The 22,518-nt window shown below is 42.5% G+C and overlaps 1 protein-coding gene across 3 annotated transcripts in view; it reads right to left on the reverse strand.

Annotated features, from left to right (window-relative positions):
* Window positions 1-8,923, reverse strand: part of tet3 (tet methylcytosine dioxygenase 3) — a 33,807-nt gene extending 24,884 nt beyond the window's left edge. The window contains exons 1-2 of one of the 3 annotated variants that reach the window (XM_037097874.1): window positions 8,600-8,923; window positions 7,855-7,914 (exon numbers count right to left, since the gene is read on the reverse strand). In XM_037097874.1, the coding sequence (XP_036953769.1) occupies window positions 7,855-7,914; window positions 8,600-8,797 (258 nt within the window). In that variant the 5' untranslated portion in view covers window positions 8,798-8,923. Of the gene's footprint in view, window positions 1-12; window positions 1,889-2,001; window positions 2,591-7,854; window positions 7,915-8,599 lie in introns of those variants that run through there. The other 2 variants (XM_037097875.1, XM_037097876.1) reach the window with 2 other exon arrangements.
* Window positions 8,924-22,518: the final 13,595 nt, after the last annotated feature.

Below are 22,518 nucleotides of genomic sequence, written 5' to 3' on the forward strand. Positions count from 1 at the left end.
ATTCCCTCTCACCATTGTTCTGCATTGGCGTCATTGCCGGTATCATCATCAACGTCTTCGTGATTGCTGGATGTTTCCTCTCGCCCACTTGCTGGCTGACCGGCCTTGCGGCGTCTCCTCTCTTCTCTCCAACATTTCTGGAGTTTTGGAGCAGATTTAACCAGGAGGAGGGGGAAAAACATGGCCGTCTTTCCCTTGCAGATCGTTGTCAGCTCCTGCGTAGTATTTTTTCTCTTTATATTACTGAGCGTGTGCCGGCTACACTGCGCTATGGCTGGATCAACTTCAGTAGCCTTTCCCTGCTTCTCTTACTTTCCCTGTGTCTCTTGGTCTCTCTTGATCTCTCATTTTCTCTGGCTTTCTCTAACTGCCTCTGCCTCCCTCTCTCAGTTTGTCTCTCTGTTTTGCTTCCTGAGTCTTTTCTCCTCCTAGCATAGCTTATTGCATTACCGTTCCAACACTCGCTCTCTCCTGGCCCTGTACATTGTACACTGTCTGACTCTCTGTTGCCACACATATTCGTATATACACACACAGATGAGCGTCAATCCCAAAGAGAAACACAGCGCAGCCTAAGCTGTCTGAGGGAAGGAGAGGAGAAGTAGAGCATTAGGTCACATGACCAGGCGGCACCAATGAGAAGAGAGGGAGAGCAGTGAGCAAGAGAGGTAGGAAACACATGTGGCGATGACGTAGCTGCATCGTCATCATCATCATCATCATCATCATCATCAGTGGTTTCCACCAGGACGCTTGCCTCCACCACTGGAGGATGTCACATGTGCCCACTCTCTACTATCACCAACACCTTACACCAACGGACACTCAAAAACACGCTCTTTCATTCACCCGCCTCACTTGTGCTTGTTCACTCCCCCGGCTGCTGTGACACAGCATTTCTAGCTCAAGACTCGACTTAACCCCTGAATCACATGCTCTCCACGCACAGTTCCTCATTTCAAAGAAACGCTTCACACAGCAGACCTTTCCGATCCTGTAACGATGTGCTCGTAGCAATCTTTTTTCCCATTCTTAATGTATTTGTCGAAGCAATACCGGTAACGTGACACGTGCCAAAATAAATCTGGAAGAGACCTTGACAGACCGGCAGTCGTCACAGCCAGGTCTCATATAAACAGTGCCATAACTGAATGACATCACACAGCTTAAACACTGTCACCATTTTTAAATCAACATCAAGAAATCAGAACAGTAAGCTGAGCATGTGACCCAGAGGAGAGTACCGTACTTTCAATAGAACACATTACCTCACGCATTGTAAAACCATGAGCTCTGACTCAGATCATCCCTGTCCACATACACAGCTGAGCAAAACAAAGATTTTACCTAAACATCAACAAAGAGGATGGAAACTCAACATCGACATTTCAGCTGTTTCCAAAACATTCTAAAAAAACAACCTTGTAAATCAAGCATGTACATCATAATTTACTGTATGCAGGGAGAAAAAGGTCAATCACATTAACCTCTCTACTCTCGACACAAACACATGTTCTCATGATGACTCAAAAGAAGCGGTGTCATTTCAGGTAAAACATTGCTCAACGTTTTTGCTGTTTAACTTAGTCACGTTTGGCTATCTTTGGCAAATAGAGAATAAACGTTTTCTAGATAATGTAAATAAGGAACAAAGACGGAAATGCAGACGTTAAAAGTATTTTTCTGGGCTTTAAGATGTGTCAGTGTGATTACAGTCATGCACCACCATGCTGCCATTCAGGTTCGCCCACGAGAGTTGTCCTTAAATCATCCCTGAACACAATGGGTTACTTTTCAGCTAGATAAAACAACAACGTGACTAATTACATTATAACTGGAAGGCACACAGTCCGTAACTGTGCCTCAGTTAACTTCTAGTTCAACTGTGTTCACTTCTCATGACTCTAAGATATCAAGACGCTGGAAAAACAACAATCCAAGTATCATAACTTTTTAGTGGAAATGAAATGGAAAACATGAACCAGTATGCTGCACACTTACGGTAAACCTGCTGTAACCCGGCATTGAGAGGGAGAGGACGGTACAGAGAGACTCCGATTCTCACATCGATAACTCACAATCTAGTCAAATTACCGTCCAAATGAGTTGCTTCACGCCCTCGTTTCTCTCTCTCCATCTCTCTCACTTCTCCGTCTCTTGCTCACTGTTTCTCAGCAGCACAGAGGAAAGGTCTCGGTAGTAGGAGGGATGACTGACAACAAAAGTCCATCCTCAGCAGTGTGTGTTGGGTTGGTTTGCATGACTAAGCCTGAGTCATTTTCATCTTTTCTTCTCAACAAAGTCCTGACATCAAACCCTCACACACTGAAACAAGCTTTTAAATTTTTTTTTTACCAGCACATCGGCAGTGGGAGGTCTGTGTGTGTGAGAGCCAATAGAGAACAACTTGTTCTGTATGGAACTGATGTGATTTCACTCTTTCTGCACCTTCATCACCTCTCATGTGTGGAAGGGATTTTTTTTTGGCATTTAGGGTCTCAGTGGCCTTTAAATAACTTATATCAGCATTATGGCAATGACAAGAGGGTCCTTTCCCCTCCTCCAATCTCTTCCTGTCAGCTGACTCCACCTCCCTCCACCAGCAGTGCTCCCATTTACCTCCATACACCCCCACCCCCAGCCCATATTGCCCTGCAGTCTAATGGCATCAAGGTCATCTGATCTGACACACTCTGTGACTCTCTCTCTCCTCCCCCCTCTCCCTTTCTTTTTTTCTCTGTCTCTGTCTTTCTGTCTTTCTTTCTTTCTTTCTTTCTTTCTGTCTTTCTTTCTTTCTTTCTTTCTTTCTTTCTTTCTTTCTTTCGCCCCCCTTTCAACACACACGCCTGTTTCTCATCACATGCACACAGAGGCAAAGACACTAAAGGGTCCTGCAAAGGCACGCACTGGCAACAAATGCAGAGGCACACTCTAATGATTTTTTCCACCGCACACATACATGCGAGTATGCATACAGTATCGGATTGTTCTCTGAGGGTCACTGGGTTCATTGGTGGGCAGGACAAGAGGCTGCAGCACTGCACTGGGTGCATATTTAACAGAGTAGAAGCAACACAAAGTCTTTCTGCCTGGTTAAACAAATAAGACTAGTGTCTGACACAAAGCTCTCATTCTTTTGATTAAGGTATGAAAAAAGGCTACATATCCTTTGTCCATCTGTATGAAGTTTATTTTTCCATCTGTCTCTTTAAAATGAGTAACAGACTGTCAAAATATTGTTCTTATTTAAGGCATCACCTTACTATTCATCCTTGCATCTGTCTCTTTGGCTGCTTTTCTCTCTTTGTCTTTGCCTTCACTGCCATCTGCCCCCACCACCGAAAAGCTACCAGGCAGGATGGTGTTAGGCTCAGGGAGTGTTTTGGTGTAGATCATAGTACTGAGTGTAGGGTATCCAGTCTGAGTCATACCTCCTGACTTTCGGCACGTGCAAGTCGGCACGAACAGCCCAGCTGGGGAAGGCCTACCGCCCCCCTCACCACCACCACCACTCCTCACAAAGAGAAAGGGAGGAGTGGTTTGGAGGGGAGGAGAGGAGGAGAGCAAAAAATGGAAAGGTGGTGATGGGTGGGGGGGGCTGTTGAGCAGGGTGGAGCTGCTAAAAAATAATGAGGAGGAAGAGGAGGAGGGTGCTGTTTTTAAGAGGCAGCCCTTTGTGCTTGAGGTTTGGGACATGAAAAGAAGGCGAGGAATGTAACCAATATATAAAATGTGTTAGTTAATTTTGTGTCTGAGACAAAGAGAGTGGACAACCAACAGGAGGGAAAATGGATGTGAGTAAGTTGAAAATGGTTCAAAGCCAATAAAAAGAACACTGTGTACTACTACCTGCCAAGCTAATGTGTGCCAAGTTATGAAAAAGAGCTGAGCAGTCAGAACCATGGACAATGATGTAATCATTAACAGAATAGCAGACCTTTTTTTCCCAGGTGAAGCACATCACAGCCTGAATGTTCATGTGATGAGTATTTGGAGACAATATTAAGGAGTTAAATCAGAAACTGCTTGACTTGAGAGAGAAAAACAGAAAGCAGCCCTGCACAGTGGCTGGTTGCCAGCCTTGTCTCTCCCAGGACTTGGGCTAAGATTAGCTTCCCATATGTTCAAGTCAGGCGTAGCCGGGCTTAAAGGGCCAGTACTCGACCATGCACTATGAAGCATGTAGCCACTAAATCATCTAGATTTATAATGGCTGGCTATGGCTATGATGGCTGGATGATGGTTTGTCCTTTAAATGTGACTTTTTGATGACTGAGTGCAAAAGATGCGTTTCGGAGCTACCATCACTTATATGCCTTCTCCTACACTAAAATCAGTCCAATCCTCCACCTTTTCTGGAGAAAACAGCCTCCACTTAATTCCCAAGAATATACTTTAGTTCTTTTAGAAATCAATATTTTGATATGTGCTTCAATAGTGTGTGATGAAAACTCTCACAGCTGTGGCACTGTGTTACATAAAACCTGGCAGTGTCGGGCAGCAGTGGGATTCAGGATTGTATAAGCTGCGTTGCCCAGTGGGAGCAGCAGAGCAGCCATCAGAGAGGTGAGAGTTAAAGAGCTTGAGCAACAGCTGAGGGCTCCTCCCCCTTCTCTCTCCATTCATTTTTTATTAACTGCGGCACCAGGCGGCTGACAACATCCCTCCGACATCAAACACAGATATACCACCAACGATGCCAATGAGCGAGCAACCATAGATCCTTGTGCCATGCAGGTTATCGATCCAGCCATGGACTCAGTGCGGGCTGAGTCCAGCCTTGTTCACTAGAACATGCAGGACTATCACCAGCGTAGCAGGACGCTCAGACCAGATGAGCATCTGCTAATTGTCATTAATTAGAGACGAAACATGACAGTGCAGAGCTTATTAAGTCCCTATATATTAATGATGGCACGCAGGCAAGGCAATTGATGGTGTCACGTGAAATTTTGTGTTTGTGTTTAATGTTTTAAGTCCCTCAGGTGTATTAGAGTTATAAAATCGCTGTAGTTCAACCATCAAAGGAAGTGATTCACTGTAGATACATGAAGTGTAACCCTCTTCCTGGATTTGCATGCAGAGCTGTGGTCCAGGTTAAAATGATGAGTGTATTCAGCCACCTTCTTAACTGCCGAAAATGTTTGATCATCCTTGAGTGTAATTCATCTGATCTGTTCTGTCAGTCTAAAGGAAGGTTCTGTACAGATATAGCACTGTCACCTACAATCTTTGTTATCATTTTTGCCAGTATTGTAGGATAGATTCTTCACACTCTTTCACAGGAACAAGACCTGTGTTTTTTTGGCAAGATGTGATATTTGACATATAATATTGGAGCACATTAAAAAAAGGGGGGTCAACAGGGTAGTGGTGACCTAGCTGTGTACCCTCTATTGCTAGGTATCTTATATTGCAGCAGAGCTATTCAAATGATGTATAGCACCATGACAGCACCAAGATGCATCCAAGACAAACAAAAACAGTACTGACAATAAAACTTCAAATACATACAAATCTCCTGTATAGAAGAGGAGTTGTTTAATGTGTAGTCGTTTAGAGATCTCAGAATACCTTTTGTTATAAAACAGTACCTTTATATGGGGACTATTACAGGAGTCCTTCATTCATCATCACAAGACAAGCCAACAACACTTAAAAATCAAAAGAATGATCATTGTGAGAACCAAAACTCCTGTTAGGTGTACTGCTGGTGTCATTGTTGGCTGCATTTCACAGTTTAATCATATTTTAATCAACCACTGGATCACGAGTTGCATGTCAAGGCCCATGGGTAACAGAGCTGCAGTTCTTTAATGACTGAGTGGAAATCTTGCGGAGCAGTAAAAACATCGAAAGCCAATGCTGAATGGAAGAGGTGATGTCAAACCCTCCGCTTCCTGTAGTGTGTACTATATACCAAACCACTTACTACACACACAAATACACATGTGGTGCCGGCTAGTTGGTCATGTGACCAACCTTGGATGCCGGACCTGAGCTAAAATTATAGCAATGATGTCATCAGACATTCAGTGTTGCTACGGAAACTAGGTCAGTGTTAACCCTTTGCGAGCGAGGCCGGGGATTCCACAGGAGGCTAAACATGTGATTAACACACGTTCCATCTGCTGTCACGCACTCGGTGGTTTGAGAGTCTCGACTCTGCTTTTGACTCTTTTTCCCACCAGTGTTCACCAGTTTTATAAAGAGGAAATCCTGTCTATGGGCGTGGAAAAGAAATCACGCGAGCGGAGTCTGTCAGTCTGAACTGTTGTGGTAAACTCTTGATTCAGTTCTGCTTCCTGAACAGCAAAGAAAACTACCAAACAAGCACTATGTTGTAAAACTGGAATAAACCATTGAAAGCCCTTTGAACTATTGTCTACTGTCACACAATGTTTTTCTGTTCTGTTCAGCTGTTGTGTTGGCCCTGAAAATAGTAGTGCCCTCAGCTTGTTGGATGTTTGTCTTTGTATTACCACGGACAAGTTTGACAAGGATAACGATCTTCACAAGTTAAACTCTCTACTAAAGGACATGCACAGAAACCACAAAACTTTTACGAACATGAGCTCAACAAAGCTACAAAGGCAGATGATATAAACTTGTTAAACACAGTCTGCAGTGCTTCGCATTAACAGACACTCCAGCGTTTTTTTTTCCTTCAAACCAGATGGCTGTATATGCTTTATAGAATAAGAGACCCATAGTCGGGGATTAGATTAGGCTTAGAGGTAAACTAGAGTATGTAAGTAGTAATTTACGGTTAAACCCATTCATGACATTTGAAACTGACTGACTAACCTATATTTCACATTACCATGGTGACGCAGGTGAATGTATCTGCTGGCAACACATCCTCGAGTCACACCTGGGCTTACAACACTGAAATGTTTTGCTTCTGACAGCAAGTCAAATCAAAGCTTTCTTTCTTCAACATTACAGGATCCTTAAACCTGAGACAACAGCTTGTTTGGTGCTCAATAAATCCTCTCTCTATGAAGCGTCGCCACTCAAACTTCCTTTACACATAAAAACGAGCATGCTCCGACTCGGCAAAGCTGTATGAGCAGCTCCGAGCGGCCGCAGGTTACTACGCCAGACAATCAGACGCGTACGCATGCGTGACCCACTAACTTTTACTCCCTTTACCTCATTTGACTCCAGAACCAAGGGGAAGAAGGACGGCCCCCTGGCTCCTGAGCCAGCGCGTAGGGTTCCTCCTCCTCCCTCCTCCTCTCCCTGGTCTCTTGTATCTACACATGCCTGGCTCTGGCACCAATCAGCGGGCAGCGTGGGACGCTTTAAACTGAGGACGCCGCCACTTCATCACTGAGGCGCTCAGTTCACCCCGGCTTGGAGATAAAGCCAAAGTAGCTGATTTAATACAGCCAGGCTCCAAGCAGGGTGATTTGGATGGGAGGACAGACCCATGAAGGCATCTAATAACGTGTAGTTCGCCAAGATATCTCTTTTAATGGGCTGTGTTAGCGTGTTCGCTGGAGACAGCGGCATATAGTCAAATGACATCCCAGCCAAACACCGGTGGCAGTCATATCTTTTTCTGCATAATAAGTCTAGAGGGTTAAACCCACTCACACATGTACCTACACATAAATCTACATTTAAAAAATTAACAGGGTATAGAAACACACATGCGAACAGACACATAGAACGAGTACAGCGACTGGATGCTGTGTTGACTAACGATTACACCTCACTGGAGCCTCACAGCACTGATGAACCAACAGCTGTGAATCAAAACTACATGGACGGAGATTACACACAGATGATAAATGATACACACACACATAAGCAGCACACAAACACAAACCCCATGCCCTCTCTTACCTCAGCTGCCAGTTCCGGGTCTCCCAAGCAGCCTTGACTGTTGTCTTCAAAATATTCCACCTTTCAATGAAACAAGAGAGGGGGGAGCCAGAAGGAGACAGGGAGAGATAGGAGGGGGAGAGAATAACAATCAATAGAATAATGCGACAAGGGGCCTGCTCAAACACACTTGTCATTAAGGACAGTAGGACTACCAACTACACCATGCGTGCTTTTTCACACACAATCTCCTAATCATTCCTGTCATCCTCGGCCATCATCAAAAAGCAGCCGTGCACACAAATCTCTTTGATTTGTGCTCAAACAGTGAGCCGGCACTTCCCTCTACTGCTGGGACAGAGAATGAGAGACAGCAAAGCCAGATTCAATTTCAATTATAGAATTATGTAATGTCTGTATCCCGACCTGGCGCAGCCTTCTTAATATATGCATGAGATAAGTCTGCATAACCTTTTTTTTTTTTTTTTTTAAATTGGCAAGATGTGCACAAGTGTCAGTGGAGAGCTTTGCTGAGAGTAAGAAGAAATAGATGGAAACTGAACCTGTGCTCATGATTTAAAACAATGGTATTTTCTAATTTGGCACAGCATGTCCCCCTTGTCTATATGGCCCTGGCTGTCTCAATGTTAAATGATGTGTTTTGTCTCGAGCTGTTCCCCAGTCCCGCCAACCTCACCTCCTCCTTCTACCTCCCCCTCACACCCACCTATCAATCCTAAAATAGTCTGGAGTGATGAATATTTACCCTCCAAGCCTCTGAGCTGCCTTGGTTTGTACTCCTCCGTCCGCTGGCCGTATACCCATCAGAAGGATCGGGCTCCCTCTCGTCCTCACCTCTATCCCTTTCTTCTCTCTCTCTTGCTCTCTCTTTCTCTCTCTCTACCTCTCCACTCTTCTTTCTCGGTCTCTCTCTCTCTCTCTCGTCTGTGTTCCAGCAGCCCATTCAGGAAGCCATCTTGTGTTTTTAATCTGGTTTTACATGAGCCCTCGTACGCACGCTCTCTCTCTCTCTCTGTCGCTTGCTCTCTTGCTCTACCCCCTCCCTCTCTCTCTTTCTCTCTCTCTCCCATGCAAGTATGCCAATAGGTCTACCGCACACACACACACGCGCTCATACACACATGCACGCACCCTGTGATCGCTATCACTTCTTCCTCACCCTCGCTCAGGTTTTTTTTTTCTCTTCTCCTTCTGCATGCATGATGTGAAAGCCCCCTCAAACGCCCCCTCCCCCCTTCTCTCTCTCGCTCTCTCTCTTCAAACATATACACTCATGAACAAATGTACACATGCACACAAACACACAGACAAGCAGCACTCGCCGGAGAGACGTCACGCTAGAGATAGCACACAAAGGCAGTCTGTCCACCAATCAGAGGCCGGGCTGGGCTCTGCTGCTAGGGTGAAACTGAAGGAGAGTGAGAGAGACAGAGAGAGAGAGAGCGAGAGAGAGAGAGAGAGAGAGAGAAAGAGAGGATTTGGAGCTACCAAAATGAGGAGGTTAAAATAAAAGGGAAGGAGTCTGCAAGGAGTCTGCGTGTGTGTGTGTGTGTGTGTGTGTGTGTGTGTGTGTGTGTGTGTGCTGCACCATAAAAGAGAGGCTGACATAAAGAGACAGAGTGAAGGTGGTAGGGAGGTGTATGTGTGTCGTGGGGTGGGGGGGATGGGTCCTCTCTATGCCTGTCAATTATCTCCTCGAACTCGCCTTCCCTAAACAATGCCTCTGGTATGTGGTATCGCTAAGCACCATCTGTGTCAGGGCTGCCTGCAATAACCGGACTGGACTGCACAGTGCACGCGCTAACACACACACACACGCACACAAAGAGTCACACACAGACCCTCTCAAGCAGCCACACAACCCCTCCTTGCCCCCCAACAGGCAAAATGCACAATTACACAGCAAACCCCAACATGCTGACTCAAAGCAAGGGAAGGCACAGCTCCACTGACACTGTGCACATTAAAGCTACAAGTGAAGTTGTCGTGTTGTCAGAGGATCACAAATCATCAGCCTTGATCATGCTCACAAATACAAATTAGTGATCTGCAAAGTGTACATGTGCAGACACCACCTAAGCTGCAGGTGAAATGCAATTCCTTTACACACAGTTTGTGCGAGATGACATACCGAGCATATTTTGGAAGCCCGTGCTCATGATGTTTACATTCTGAGTGTGAAAGATCATCTCCGGTTGAACACCAGACATGAGTGCACATTCTTGCCTTAGTACTGAGCTGAACCACAAAAGCCAAAGGGAAATATCCAAATCAGCGTCTGGGTACCACTGTCTGTCTGTTATATTTTTTTTCATAACGTAGCCCTCTAAAAAAAAAGAAAAGAAAGAAAAAAAAAAACTCTGATCGGCTTTTGTGAAATGGGAAGTTTAGCAGACACAAATAGTGCAGCGACAAGTGTTCCGATATGAAAAACAGCAAAGCGAGAGTGAAAAGGACTGCTGAATTAGGAATCGCCGGAAGACGAGACAGAGTCAGCGAAGGTTCAGGCGGGCTGGCGAAGACGCGGTGGATCGAGGCGACATGGACAGACAGCGAGAGGCAGCCGGAGACACAGAAACAGAGGGAGAATCGAAAGGAGAGAGGGAGCCACACAGTGACACAGCATTTGTAGAGTCTGTCTGACACTCTTGTATGGCATGGGAAATCCCCTTTGCTGACGTCACATGGGCCACGTGTGTCTGAATAAGTGGTTGAGTGTGTGTGTTTATGTGTGAGCGCAGGCGTGTTTTTGGTAAGCTGGACAGTGAGAGAGCGGCTGCTTGGCTTCATTGTGCTTCATTACAGGTGGCTAGGAGTCGGTGCAGTACTTAAAGCAGTAGTCGTATGAGCAGATGAAGTTTTTTAGTGAAGTCAGCAGTAATAGAGTAACTGTTTGTTGATACTCTCTAATCTCCAACTGTACGAATAGAGATAGCAGTATCAAAGCTATAGAGCGAAGCAAAAGGAGTTGTTAGAGTAGGATGAGGAATAATATCAGTGTTGGTAGAGGAGTAGTAAATCCTCTGTTATGTCTTTATTTGACTCCTATTTAAATGCCAGGCACCACCTCTCAAGGGAGGTGTGTTTGAGATATCTACATTGTCTTTGCGAAGAAACTACTCTAGAATCAGGAAGAAGAATCATCTTCTAGCACACCTCTCATCAATCAAACCTTCCTTCCTCTTTCAGACTTCAGTGGACACCTGGCAGTCGCTGACGGAGCATAATCACACACCCAAATCCCATCTACTGCTCGACAATGTCATAATCCTGAAGTACATTCCTTCATTCAACCTCAGTTCATTCATAAACATCCTGTCTGTTGCTCTTTTCCACTCACATTTAATAAATGATCACAGTCTCAGAACCGCAGACTTCTGTCGAAAACACTTCCTCACCTGCTCACCGTGATTTTCAAACACACTCAGGGAGGCTCATTACAGCCGCTCTGATAAGAGTGCAGTAAAAATGTTGTAAGAAGATGGGGTTGCTGGGGTTGTTTGCCTGCTATTAGACTAATTAGTCTAATTAGTGCCATTAATCAAGCTAGTCTTTCCTACTCCTTATACTGCACATGCTTCTGTTAACCTCAGTCCACTATTCCACACACAACCAATTATAGCCACCCGTCTGAAGGGGTGTAACCAGGAAGAAAAGTGTACAACATATTAAGCACATCACTGACTGTGTGGAATCTCAACCAGGCTATGAAGTAATATAAGGTTACATGAAAGCGAAGGCTCATAAGTGAAACACATTTCACATACATACTCTTCAGCATGATGTTAAAGCTGCTGCACATATTCTCAGTGAACAACAGTGAGCTACACAGGCGGAGGTGGTTGCCAGGCAATAAGGGAATCAGCTGCTACATCCATAGAGAGGTCAGAGGGCAGGGATGGAGAGATTGTGGGGGAGGGATATTGATTGATGGATGGACAGACAGTTGGCTAAGAGCTTTTCATGGAGAAAAGCTACACATGTCCTGATGCTCCAACTCACTACACTCATCACTGTCCATAGAAATAGTCGACAAATGAAGATCTGTGACGGCCAATAGTCTTGACCGTAAGCATATTGTATATCTGACCTTTACACTTGTAGATTGTTTGGGATCTAAGATCAATAAAAAATATGACTGCATGAACAAACAGATCAAGTGAAACGTACCAACTGAACATGTGGTTATGTCCCTTTTTGCTCATGTTAGATGTACACAGTGATTACATATCTGATATACACAGAGCAACTTGTGACAGCAGCAACTGATCAACAGCTTCTATGTTGGTCTAATACAACCCTGATTCTAAAAAAAAGTTGAGACGCTCTGCAAAAAACAAATTAAGCAGAACGTGAACAGTAACATCTACACAACTGAAAACAGTGAAAAGACAAAATAGTTAATGTTTTTCTTCATCACCTTCATAGCTTTTTTGTAAACATAAGCTTACTCAGACTTTGATGTCAGCAACATGTTATAGGGACAGGGCAACAAAAGACTGGGAACATTCCACAGGTAAACAGGTTCATTCGTAACAGGCAATGGTATCACGAATGAGTATGAAAGGAGCACCCTCAAAAGGCTCAGTCATTCACAAGCAAGGATGAGGTGACGTAGGCCACTTTGTGAAAAAACATGGTCATGTAAAGGGTATTATAATAAGGGTGCAGGAACACTTTGTAAATTGTGGCCAATGTGGGGCTGGATCAAAAAGGTCGACTGACCAAGAGACCCCCTGACAAACCAAAAATATTCTATCTATCTATCTATCTATCTATCTATCTATCTATCTATCTATCTATCTATCTATCTATCTATCTATCTATCTATCTATCTATCTATCTATCTATCTATCTATCTATCTATCTATCTATTATCTATATTATCAATATGATCTACCACAGCATTGTGTGCATTTGTTTATGTGAGTTACAATGATGTACTTTAACTAGCATAGTCACACTTTTTGACAAATAAAAACAAGATGGGTAAACAAAGGTGGAGTGGATCTGCCCAAAAACTGAACTTGAAACAAACATTTCTGTGTCTCTCGATGATAACAATGACAGTGTAGAATGAAGGATGAAATGGGCAGAAAAGGTTTGGGTGAATACGGGTAAAGTTCCTTCTGAGGTCAGGGGGTTTTGAAATATGGAGGCTGTAAATGTCTAATTAGCCCTCAACAACAAGAGAGCTTGTGAAAATGACAATAGTTTCAATAAGGAAACCCACATAAACAAGGCTGCTTCCCTTTCAGTGGCCAAAGTCACATGAGAAACACATGATCCTAAAATGTCAAAGTGTGATGTCCACTGCAAAAGTGAATACACACATGTTAAATGATTCTGTTATCATGACATCAATTAGATTATTATTATAATGTGTGTGAGTTTGAGGAGCTCTTTGTTGTGCAATAATCTAAGAGGATGTTAAAATCCTATGAGTCTGTCTTTGTATGCAAGACAACTATTTTTTGATGATCTGAAACCGAAGTACTTTCCTGCAGCTATTCTCATTTTGCAGGAAGCCCCCATGTCTCATTTTAGAAACCTCTTTGTAGACAGGACATGACAGGCTTCAACTACACTGGTGGAAGCCCCGATTTCCTGTTTCAAACAAACCTTGTACCTTTTCCTCTTGACCTCTTTACTTCAACGTCTTCAAAGGTCCTCTACAGCTCTGACATACTGAGCCGTGCAGAGGTTTTCTATATCTAATTGTTTAATTATTGTCATAGTGGGAAAATGTGTCAAAACAACAGTTAAAACTATTTCACAGCAAGTTCTCATTTTGCAAATTGAAGATAACAGCGAGTCAGGCAGCTACTTGGACATCACCCAGGCAATGCTACACTCCAAACACTAATGGACAAGATCTCGTTTAACGATCCTTGCATTTACTTGATCAATACCACTCAGATATAAGAAACCCTCAATCTGAATTAATGCTCACAAAAAAAATAAATGGATTCCAACCAAGTATGAAAAATATTTGAATATCACAATTATTATCATATTTTAGCATTTTGGTGTCTTGTGATTGTCTATATGTTCTTTCCCCACACTTCAAAGAGTCTAAGCTCTTTGCAAAAAAGTGAGGGATTAAAAAATCATTTATCATGGCAATAGCTCTGCTTTGGAAATGGTTATACAATGATATAACACAAAAAATATTTTTAAAATCTGTAAGAACCCTATTATTATGATATGACAGCTCTTGCACTTTTAGTTCTTGACATTACATAGAAACCTGAGACACTGTTGAGTCATCATGTTGTGTGAAATGGTTGGTTATTATGGTAACAGTGATAACAGAAACAGTGGAGCACTAAGTATCCCCTCTGATCACAATTTAGAAGCCTAGCTGGCTTTTCCTGCTTCTCCTCCAGTACTGCTGACCATTAGCTGCACCTTCCTGGCCTCCTCCTTGACTTTACAGCCCATCCCCCCCGCTTAAGATGCTGATGCACGTACAAACACAAAGAGCTACACACACGCGGACACTTCCATTAACACACAACTGCACACTTTAAAAACATTCGGTCTTTCTCTTTCTTCACACACCCACATACACACAAATAGAAAATGCCTAAGGTTAACCCCCACCCTCATTCGAGGCCTCAGAGGTCAAAGGACAAAGCCCAGGCAACTGCAGGAATTCTCCACTGCTGCTGTTTGGTAGCAGTCATACTCTCGCAGCCGTCCACTCAGTCTGTTAAAACGCAGTCAAAATTTTTCATCGGTTTATCTTGAAGAGAATATTTAAGTGGAACATGAAACTTTTACAAAACAACATCTCAAACCAGACTGAGTAGAAGGTTACTCATCTAATCAGCACATTTGCACAACAAGCAATTTATTAACTACATTAACTATGTCTAGAGGGTAAATAAAAGTTTTGGTTAAACTTGGTTAAAAATGGTTAAATGCAGGTCTCTCCTTTAAATACACCTAAAGGGTGTCGGTCCAACCTCACACACTGCTTTATGATAGAACTGCTGTTCTGTTTGAGACATCCACATGGTTAAGAACATGTGTGTCAAGATAAATCTAGAAAAAGGCAAGGTAAGTCACCGACTGACTATATTCTTGTTTAATCTATTTATCATTTGCTCTATGAGTTGTCAGAAGATTGTGAGAATTTTTCTTTTTCACAATCATAATTTCATAGATTTATGTCTTAAAATGTCTTACATGATGTTTTGTCCAACAAACAAACCCATATCTAACTTAAAGAAAGCTTTACTACATATTTCAAACATAGAAAAACAGAAAGCATTCCATTCCCTGCATTCCTAACGATAGACTAATGGATAATAAAAAAATGATTCACGTTGTTAGTACACATATTGAAGGTGCAATTTATAGAGCCTACTTTTAAAAAAGAATGAACTAGATCAACAGAATGTGAAGAAATACCAGTTTTGTTTTCATATCAAAGATGTCTGTATTGTGTGGGAGAGATATCTACCGAAAATCACTGTATGAATCTGTGCAATAAATATATTTGAGTTGGCAGGACAAGCATTCCCAGCAGGTCTGGCTCTGTATGATATTGGTTATTGTTCACAAGCAGGAGCTGAGAGTTGCCGTGAGGAGAGTAGAATAGTCAATTGTATAACTTTGGGTTTGGGAAATGAGTTTCTATTGGAAGTGGTACATTGGGTCAATTCTGTAACAGTGTACACTTTGCATATACGGCACATGCAGCCTTCAAAAACCAGCCTCAGAAGAAGCAGGTCTGGGCTTGACAAAGGAATGACAATGGTAGCACCAGCAGCTGCAAGGCTTAAAGCTATTTGTCTGAATGAACAGTTCAAACAAGAACTCTTTAATGTCTCTAAGGGTCTGTCATGAAAGTACTGCAGCATGGGGTGGACAAATACACTCCCTGCTTTCTTCTAGTATTCTGCTCAAGCATTTTGAGTATGGCACGACACAGCCACAACCACTGATCCCGTTTCTACTGAAATAGCCCTGATTGTCAGAGTATAACAGAACAATGTGATGTGTTATAGGTGGTAAATAACAGCGAATATTTGACTAGATATTTGGCTGAAAAAGCCTAAATAAGAGTCCAACATTAGCTGTCCCATTACCAGTCTTTGGGATTGGTTTCCCTCCAACTACAAAGGTTTTCTACACTAGTACATTATTCCCAAAAACAATTAATGCAATAATATCAGACAATATATGTACCTCACTCACCTCCGACTCGTTGGGTCTCTTCTTCAGCTGTACACATTTGCGCAGCTTGCAGATCTGCTTGCCAGTCTTGCGGTTCAGACAGTTTGTGCAGGCTCCGCAGTTCTCTTTGCGGAGACAGGGGGTACAGGCCCCGCATTTCTTCCTCCTTTTTTTCTGGAGGTCGAGAGTGGCATCCAGGGAGGCATCCAGGGGAGACAGAGAGAAGAGCCCTGCCTGCTGGTGTTCAGTCTCAATATATTTGCTCAGAGGAGACGTTGTCTCTAAGGGTTTCCTATGCAAGCGGAGAGACTGAGCATCCTCCGCATCCACGGAAACTTCATAAATGTCCTCAGGTGGTGGACCAAGCCCTGCCTTAGGCCTGGGCATGGTCACTGTCCTGCCTTATGCCTATTCTGTCTCCTGATTAGGGATAAGATTAAAAAACCTTGATAAAACAAAAAAAAAAACACATTTAAAAAGTAGAGCTAAAAATTAACATCACATACTACCCAAATGCACCATGAATATTTGGCTACACTCGGTGTACGTTTGTTTGGTTCTACCATCAGCTTGGCAGTTAGACAACTCCTCTTGGATCAGTCTTTCCTGTCTATCTAAACATTAAACCACATTGGAAAAGGCCTCAATTCCCTCAACATCGTAGGCTGTTGCCAAAGAAGTTGGTTTAATGTTCATCTTGTCTTCTAGCCTGAGCCATCAAGGGACAATGTAATTATTATATTGTGTTCTTTGTCACCGTGGTGGCCTTTGAGAATCCTGGTGGTAACTTCCAGTGTGTGGTCCATCTTTCCCAACTACCTTGAGGGATGGTTGGCAGTCCACCACACTCTGGGCAGCTTAGCTGAAGCCTGGGGTATCATTGCAATGTCTGCCCAGCCTGGGTGCGGCCTGGAAGTGTGCAGAGACAGCAAAGACAAAGAGGGATAACAAAAAACAATTACTCCTAGAATGACAAAAAAGCAAAGACAAAGAATTAATAGTGCTGTTTGAGAGCAAAAACCACACCAGAATCTATCCGAACCTAAATTACATTTGCAGGTATCTTTACATGCTGTTCAATGTACTAATTAGCATCTAGCTTGCAAACTAATGTTGGCAGTGTGCTTTTGGCTGGTGAATGTTTGTGTGGTTGTTATGGTGTAATTATAAATGTCTGGTTACAGATTCATTTTTTGTGATCTTACATGTTATTTCACTTAGATTTTAAAACCATTTTAAGGTCAAGTGATTTTGTGTGACTGACCAACTCTAAAACTTACTCATACTGCTGACCTTTGAGCTGTGTCACACCATGTGATTTTAAACAAACTTGCCAGACCTTTTCCTCTTCATTTCCATTTTCCAATTCAAAATTAGCCAAAAGCCACCACTTAAAGTTGTCATTATGCCACCAGGCTTCGACACTACTTATCTTGTAAGAAAATGCAAAAACATTTTCTGATCCACTTGAACATGTGTCTGCAGAAAACTGTGTGGGGACTGTATGGAGACATTATGAGTAGAACAAACCTCCCATATAACATGTTCTTCTAACATGTAACCTACACATAAAGGCCATCAGACTGGGCTCTGATCATGGTGTAGGTATCACTTCTATACAGATGGGTGATAAGGTCAACTAGGACAAAAAGATCAAGCTCAATATTGTATCATATTATACTTATCACCTTTTGAATGGGCCAAATATTGTCTTGTTAGATGGCACTTCACAACCCTGCTGGTACTTGTGTAAAATGGAATAACTAGCTGTGTAAAATCTTTTTCCGTATATTGAGGTTCACCAGAGTGCTGTCTGCATACTGTCTGGTTTCCAAACACAGCTGTCAGTGCCATGCACCCAGTTGGCTCATAGCCACACAGGGCTACGTGCACAGTTTGAGAAGATACTGTGTTTTAATGGCAGACCCCACATGGACGGGGGGCTTATGACTCCCTGAATAAAAGACGGGGGTTGATAAGTTGACGGCAGAACAGCCCTCTTTGTCTCGTGGTCACACGCTCCAGTCAACCGTCAATAAAGTGAATTGTGCTGAGAAAAGCCAATGTTTCTTTGCTACTGACTGGTTTCACAGCCTGCACTGAACAGCAACACCATGGAGGGAAACAGACACAGGATATAAGTCCAATTTTTAAAACTGCAGACAAATTTCTGTTTGTCATTAAACTAAAGAAATATAAGGTACATCAGAAATACACAGCCAACAGTCATGTTGTCTCAATGAATGCCACCAAAACCCAGAAATTAAACATTGTAGAGCTGTTGCTGTGTATTAACAGCTCACTGAACTGACCAGCTCTCCTTTCACCTAACTGCAGGTGTCTTATATCTGATTTATTCTGATTTTCAACTTTTTTAGAACCTTTTCTGTGCCAAGCTGGCGGCCATGTTGATGTTGGTGACATTTTTTCAGTGAAATGATGTTGTTCACTGAGCAGTTTAATACAAAACTAGAGCGACACTTTCTTGACTTTAAAAATCTTCTAAAATAACAAACATCATCTGTGGAGTTCACAATTCAACAAGGTAAATTAAATACTTGTAGCACTGTACAGTATTTTTTCCCATGAGTTCCACCAGAAAGGGCGTGACTTCAGCTCTCAGTCCTGCCTTTCAAGGCGCAGAATTAGAAATTAGACTTAACATGCAGTATAATTAATAAAACCATGAATAAAAAAAAAAAAAAAAAACGTAATAATGTCCACTACTTAAAATAAACTAGGGATATTGGGATATGGGTGCATATATGCATGTGCATGGATATGCAGTAAAAGTCGAAAGACAATGTGTTGCATTACCAAAATTAAAACAAAAACACACAATACAATTCAGATATGTCACAGAATAAATAAAAAAGTGAAACACTAAAATATCCAAAGATGACTAATTTTGAGTATAATTCCCCATATCAATAATTTAACATTTGGATGTAACATTGTACCCAAACTTTTGAATATCATAGTACATTAGAATTAAACATTTTAACCACTAGATTGTTTGCAGCTTTACTAGCTAATGCACAGCTTACCTTTCAATGTTTAAACTTCGGAGTTGGAAAAAAAAACTCCTTACCACACGGTGAGCCATGGTGTAGTTTGTAGTTTGATGTTTTCAAGACAGGTGAGCACATTATAAATAAATTGTGGGACATTTAATGTTGTCCTGTGTCTTAAGCATGTGCTGACTACAGACCTTATTTCGGGAATTTAACCGAAAACCAGTATAAAAAACCTTTACGATGAGGGAACCCGGTGTGCAAACATGCTAACTGATTTCAGGACTAGAAACTACACCACTCAGTACTGAAGTGAACTTTCGCTCATGTTTCATGTGAGCTTCTGAATTAACACTGATTTAAAATGAAAACAGATTAAAAATTGGAAACCTTATGGGAGAGCAAGGTGGGAAATTTAAAATTAGATTTTTATTGCTATGAAACTAATTGTTGCTCATGTCTGTGGTTGTTTTGCCTTTGAGCCAACAGCATTACATGATCTGTAATTTTGTAAAAATACATTTAGAAAAAAATGTAACAATCTGACATTTAAATGTAGCATTACACCTGCATTTTCAAACACTACAGTAGCTTAAAATGTAACATTTTAACTATTAGCTTGTAGCCCTACTAGAAAACTTCAGCCTGGCTTCAACAATTAAAGTTTGCAGGAAAAAACTTCTCACCACACAAGGAGCCATATTGTAGCTTTTAGCTTGATATCCTCAAGGAAAAAGCAGATTATGATTACCCCTTATAAAAACACCTTCCACCATTTGACTAACTGCAAAACCAAGTAGGGCTGACACAACACTTGACAATAGGTGACCAATTATGATGCTGCAGCGGAATTTAAAGTACACTAATGAGGGGTTAGCATTAACATTAACTGCATATTTAAATGCAAATACCTGACTCCAGGCAATGTTGCTGTGTATAGACAGCGCGCGCTCTGCCGGCGTCGCACGTGGTTTAATAAGCACTTCTCCTCGCGCGCCACACCAGCGGCTCATCATCCCTCCTCCTGTTGTTATTTATACTGTACGCACACGTGGTCACCCACAGGAATCTCACCTGTGTGGGGTGTCGGGCACCGATCAAAGCGACCAGATAAAGACTAACAGGCCTCCTCAGATTGACATTAGGATAAAGCTCATTATCTGGAGCAGAATACACAAAACACACTCTGGGCTGACTGCTGGAGGTGGCAAAAACACCACTTTCACTCAGCGCGAACACACTCTGATTTTGCATCCATCCACGCGCCGGGCCCGAGCTCTGATGCAGATGTGAAGAGGCTGCTGCTGATTATGACACCAATAAATGTCTTGCTGTTTTTAGTTTTTTTGTATTAAGTATTTATAGTGAAAGCACGAATGGCTATTTCATAACGTATTTTCATGCAATGATATATAGCCTGTAACTCAACAATGCAGCAGAGAAAGTTTTGTTAATGCAAACAAGCACAGAAATGAGTCAACAGATACATCAACGAACAGTCATATAGAACAACGCAAAAAGATTACCTACCTATCGAGTCTTGAGGTGGCTCGATGTTCCTCCTCAAGCGAAAATTGGAAGCAAAAAATATCAAATTCTAAAACAAGTTGAGTTGCATGATTAAAGACTGCGCAAGCTGAACTACTTTTCAATTTACTTGAAATACTCGTGCACAACTGGGGAAAAAGTTGTGGCTCGATGACATAACTCTGACTCCAAGCTGCTGTCTGGTCTATGGTGCGAGAGAGAGAGAGAGAGAGAGAGAGAGAGAGAGAGAGAGAGAGAGAGAGAGAGAGAGAGAGAGAGAGGTTGGATCCTTTGGAGGGGTTAAAGTCCTCAGTAAATTATGGAGTGGAGTCCTGCCAGTTGGAGCTAAGGGGGAGAGTGACGTCACACACGGGGACGTGGGGGTTAAACAGTGGCCTTTGTGATGTGAGCATTGCCCATGTTGGTGTCATGAGATGATTTTAAAATGCCCTGGTGATGATGATTGTGTGTCAAAGAGTGGGTTAAAAAAACAAGAGTCCTGTGATGTCATCAGCTGGGTTTTAAACCAGATGCTGTGACATCATGAGAGGATGGAGTATGAGGACATTTTAGGTCTGAAGCCCAATTCCTTTTTCTGGACACTTTCAGATTTGACTTGCTCTGGTAGCAGTAGTAACTAAAGTGGTAGTAAGAGCAGTCATAGGATAGAATGTAATAGGAAAAGTAGTATTAGTTATAGTAGCCCAGTGGTATTTGTAGTATTGGTAATAGTCATGGTACCATCTCTAGAAGTATTTAAGTAAGGGCCATCTGTCTCATTAGCTCATCAATCGCTGAACAGGTTGATGTCATTTTTATTGTTGTATGGACAGAAATGAGGGAAATACAGCGAGTTGGAAAAATGGTGCTTTCCGCTGTCTTCCAGAAATAACAAGAGATGAAGATGGAGGGGAGAAGTGGCCCAAGCTGACAGAGTTCAGGTATCTCAGCTTCCTTTTTATCACAAGTGTGTCTAAGTCTCAAGATCCGCAGCAGCAAAAGAGGATGATTCAAACATGGAGAAACAGTGCCTGAAGACTGACTGTGAAATAACAGAAAAATAAGGCTCCATCATCAGCGATGGGACAGGGTAGAGCAGGTCGACTAGTGATCGGAAGGTCACTGGTTCAAATCCCAGCTCCGGGCAGGGCTGAGCTGCATGTCGAAGTGTCCTTGAGCGAGACACTGAACCCCACATTGCTCACTAGTGAGGGCCCTGCGATGAGCTGGCGACTTATCCAGGGAGCACCCTGCTCTCGCCCTGAGACAAGGCTGGGATTGGCTCCAGCAGCAACACCCCGCAACCCCATGGAAAGGGATAAGCGGTTCGGACAATGACATGACATGACATCAGCGATGGCTAATGACGCTGTCATGCCATCATTTTTAGAACATGTCATATATCTCAGCATTTCCCAGATCCTCCTTCCGTAATATCTATTCTAATCTATGACATCACAGTCATCAGCCATCAAGACACTTCAAATTACAGAAGAACTCCCAAGGATCCACTCAGTCAAAGTGACTGGACGCTGGCTCAGTTTAGACGCAATGTGGCCATTTTAATTCACTGTGAATGAATTTGACAGTCAGAATGAAATAGAAACAACTTTTGTGGTTTCCCTCTTCCTATAATCACGACTGCACACTGCAGACATCTTTATCATGCTGCACTTCATCAACATTCTCAGATGGACTCCCTCAGCCCACAGTGCATATATGTGTGGTTCTTTGACAGGCAAATGTTTGGGCCTTTCGTCTCTAAAGCATCTCACCATTACTCACAGTGTACTGACATCATACTGACATTTGTCTATCCCTAAAAACTGCGCAAAAAGTGTTAAAAAAATGTTTAAATGCTGATACCAATATTCCCAACTGAAATGGCGGGAAGAAGTTTTAATCACAAGTGAAAGGTATTTATTGACTATTGTTT

This window comes from Acanthopagrus latus, chromosome 5 (assembly GCF_904848185.1).
Source record: "Acanthopagrus latus isolate v.2019 chromosome 5, fAcaLat1.1, whole genome shotgun sequence".
NCBI lineage: Eukaryota > Metazoa > Chordata > Actinopteri > Spariformes > Sparidae > Acanthopagrus > Acanthopagrus latus.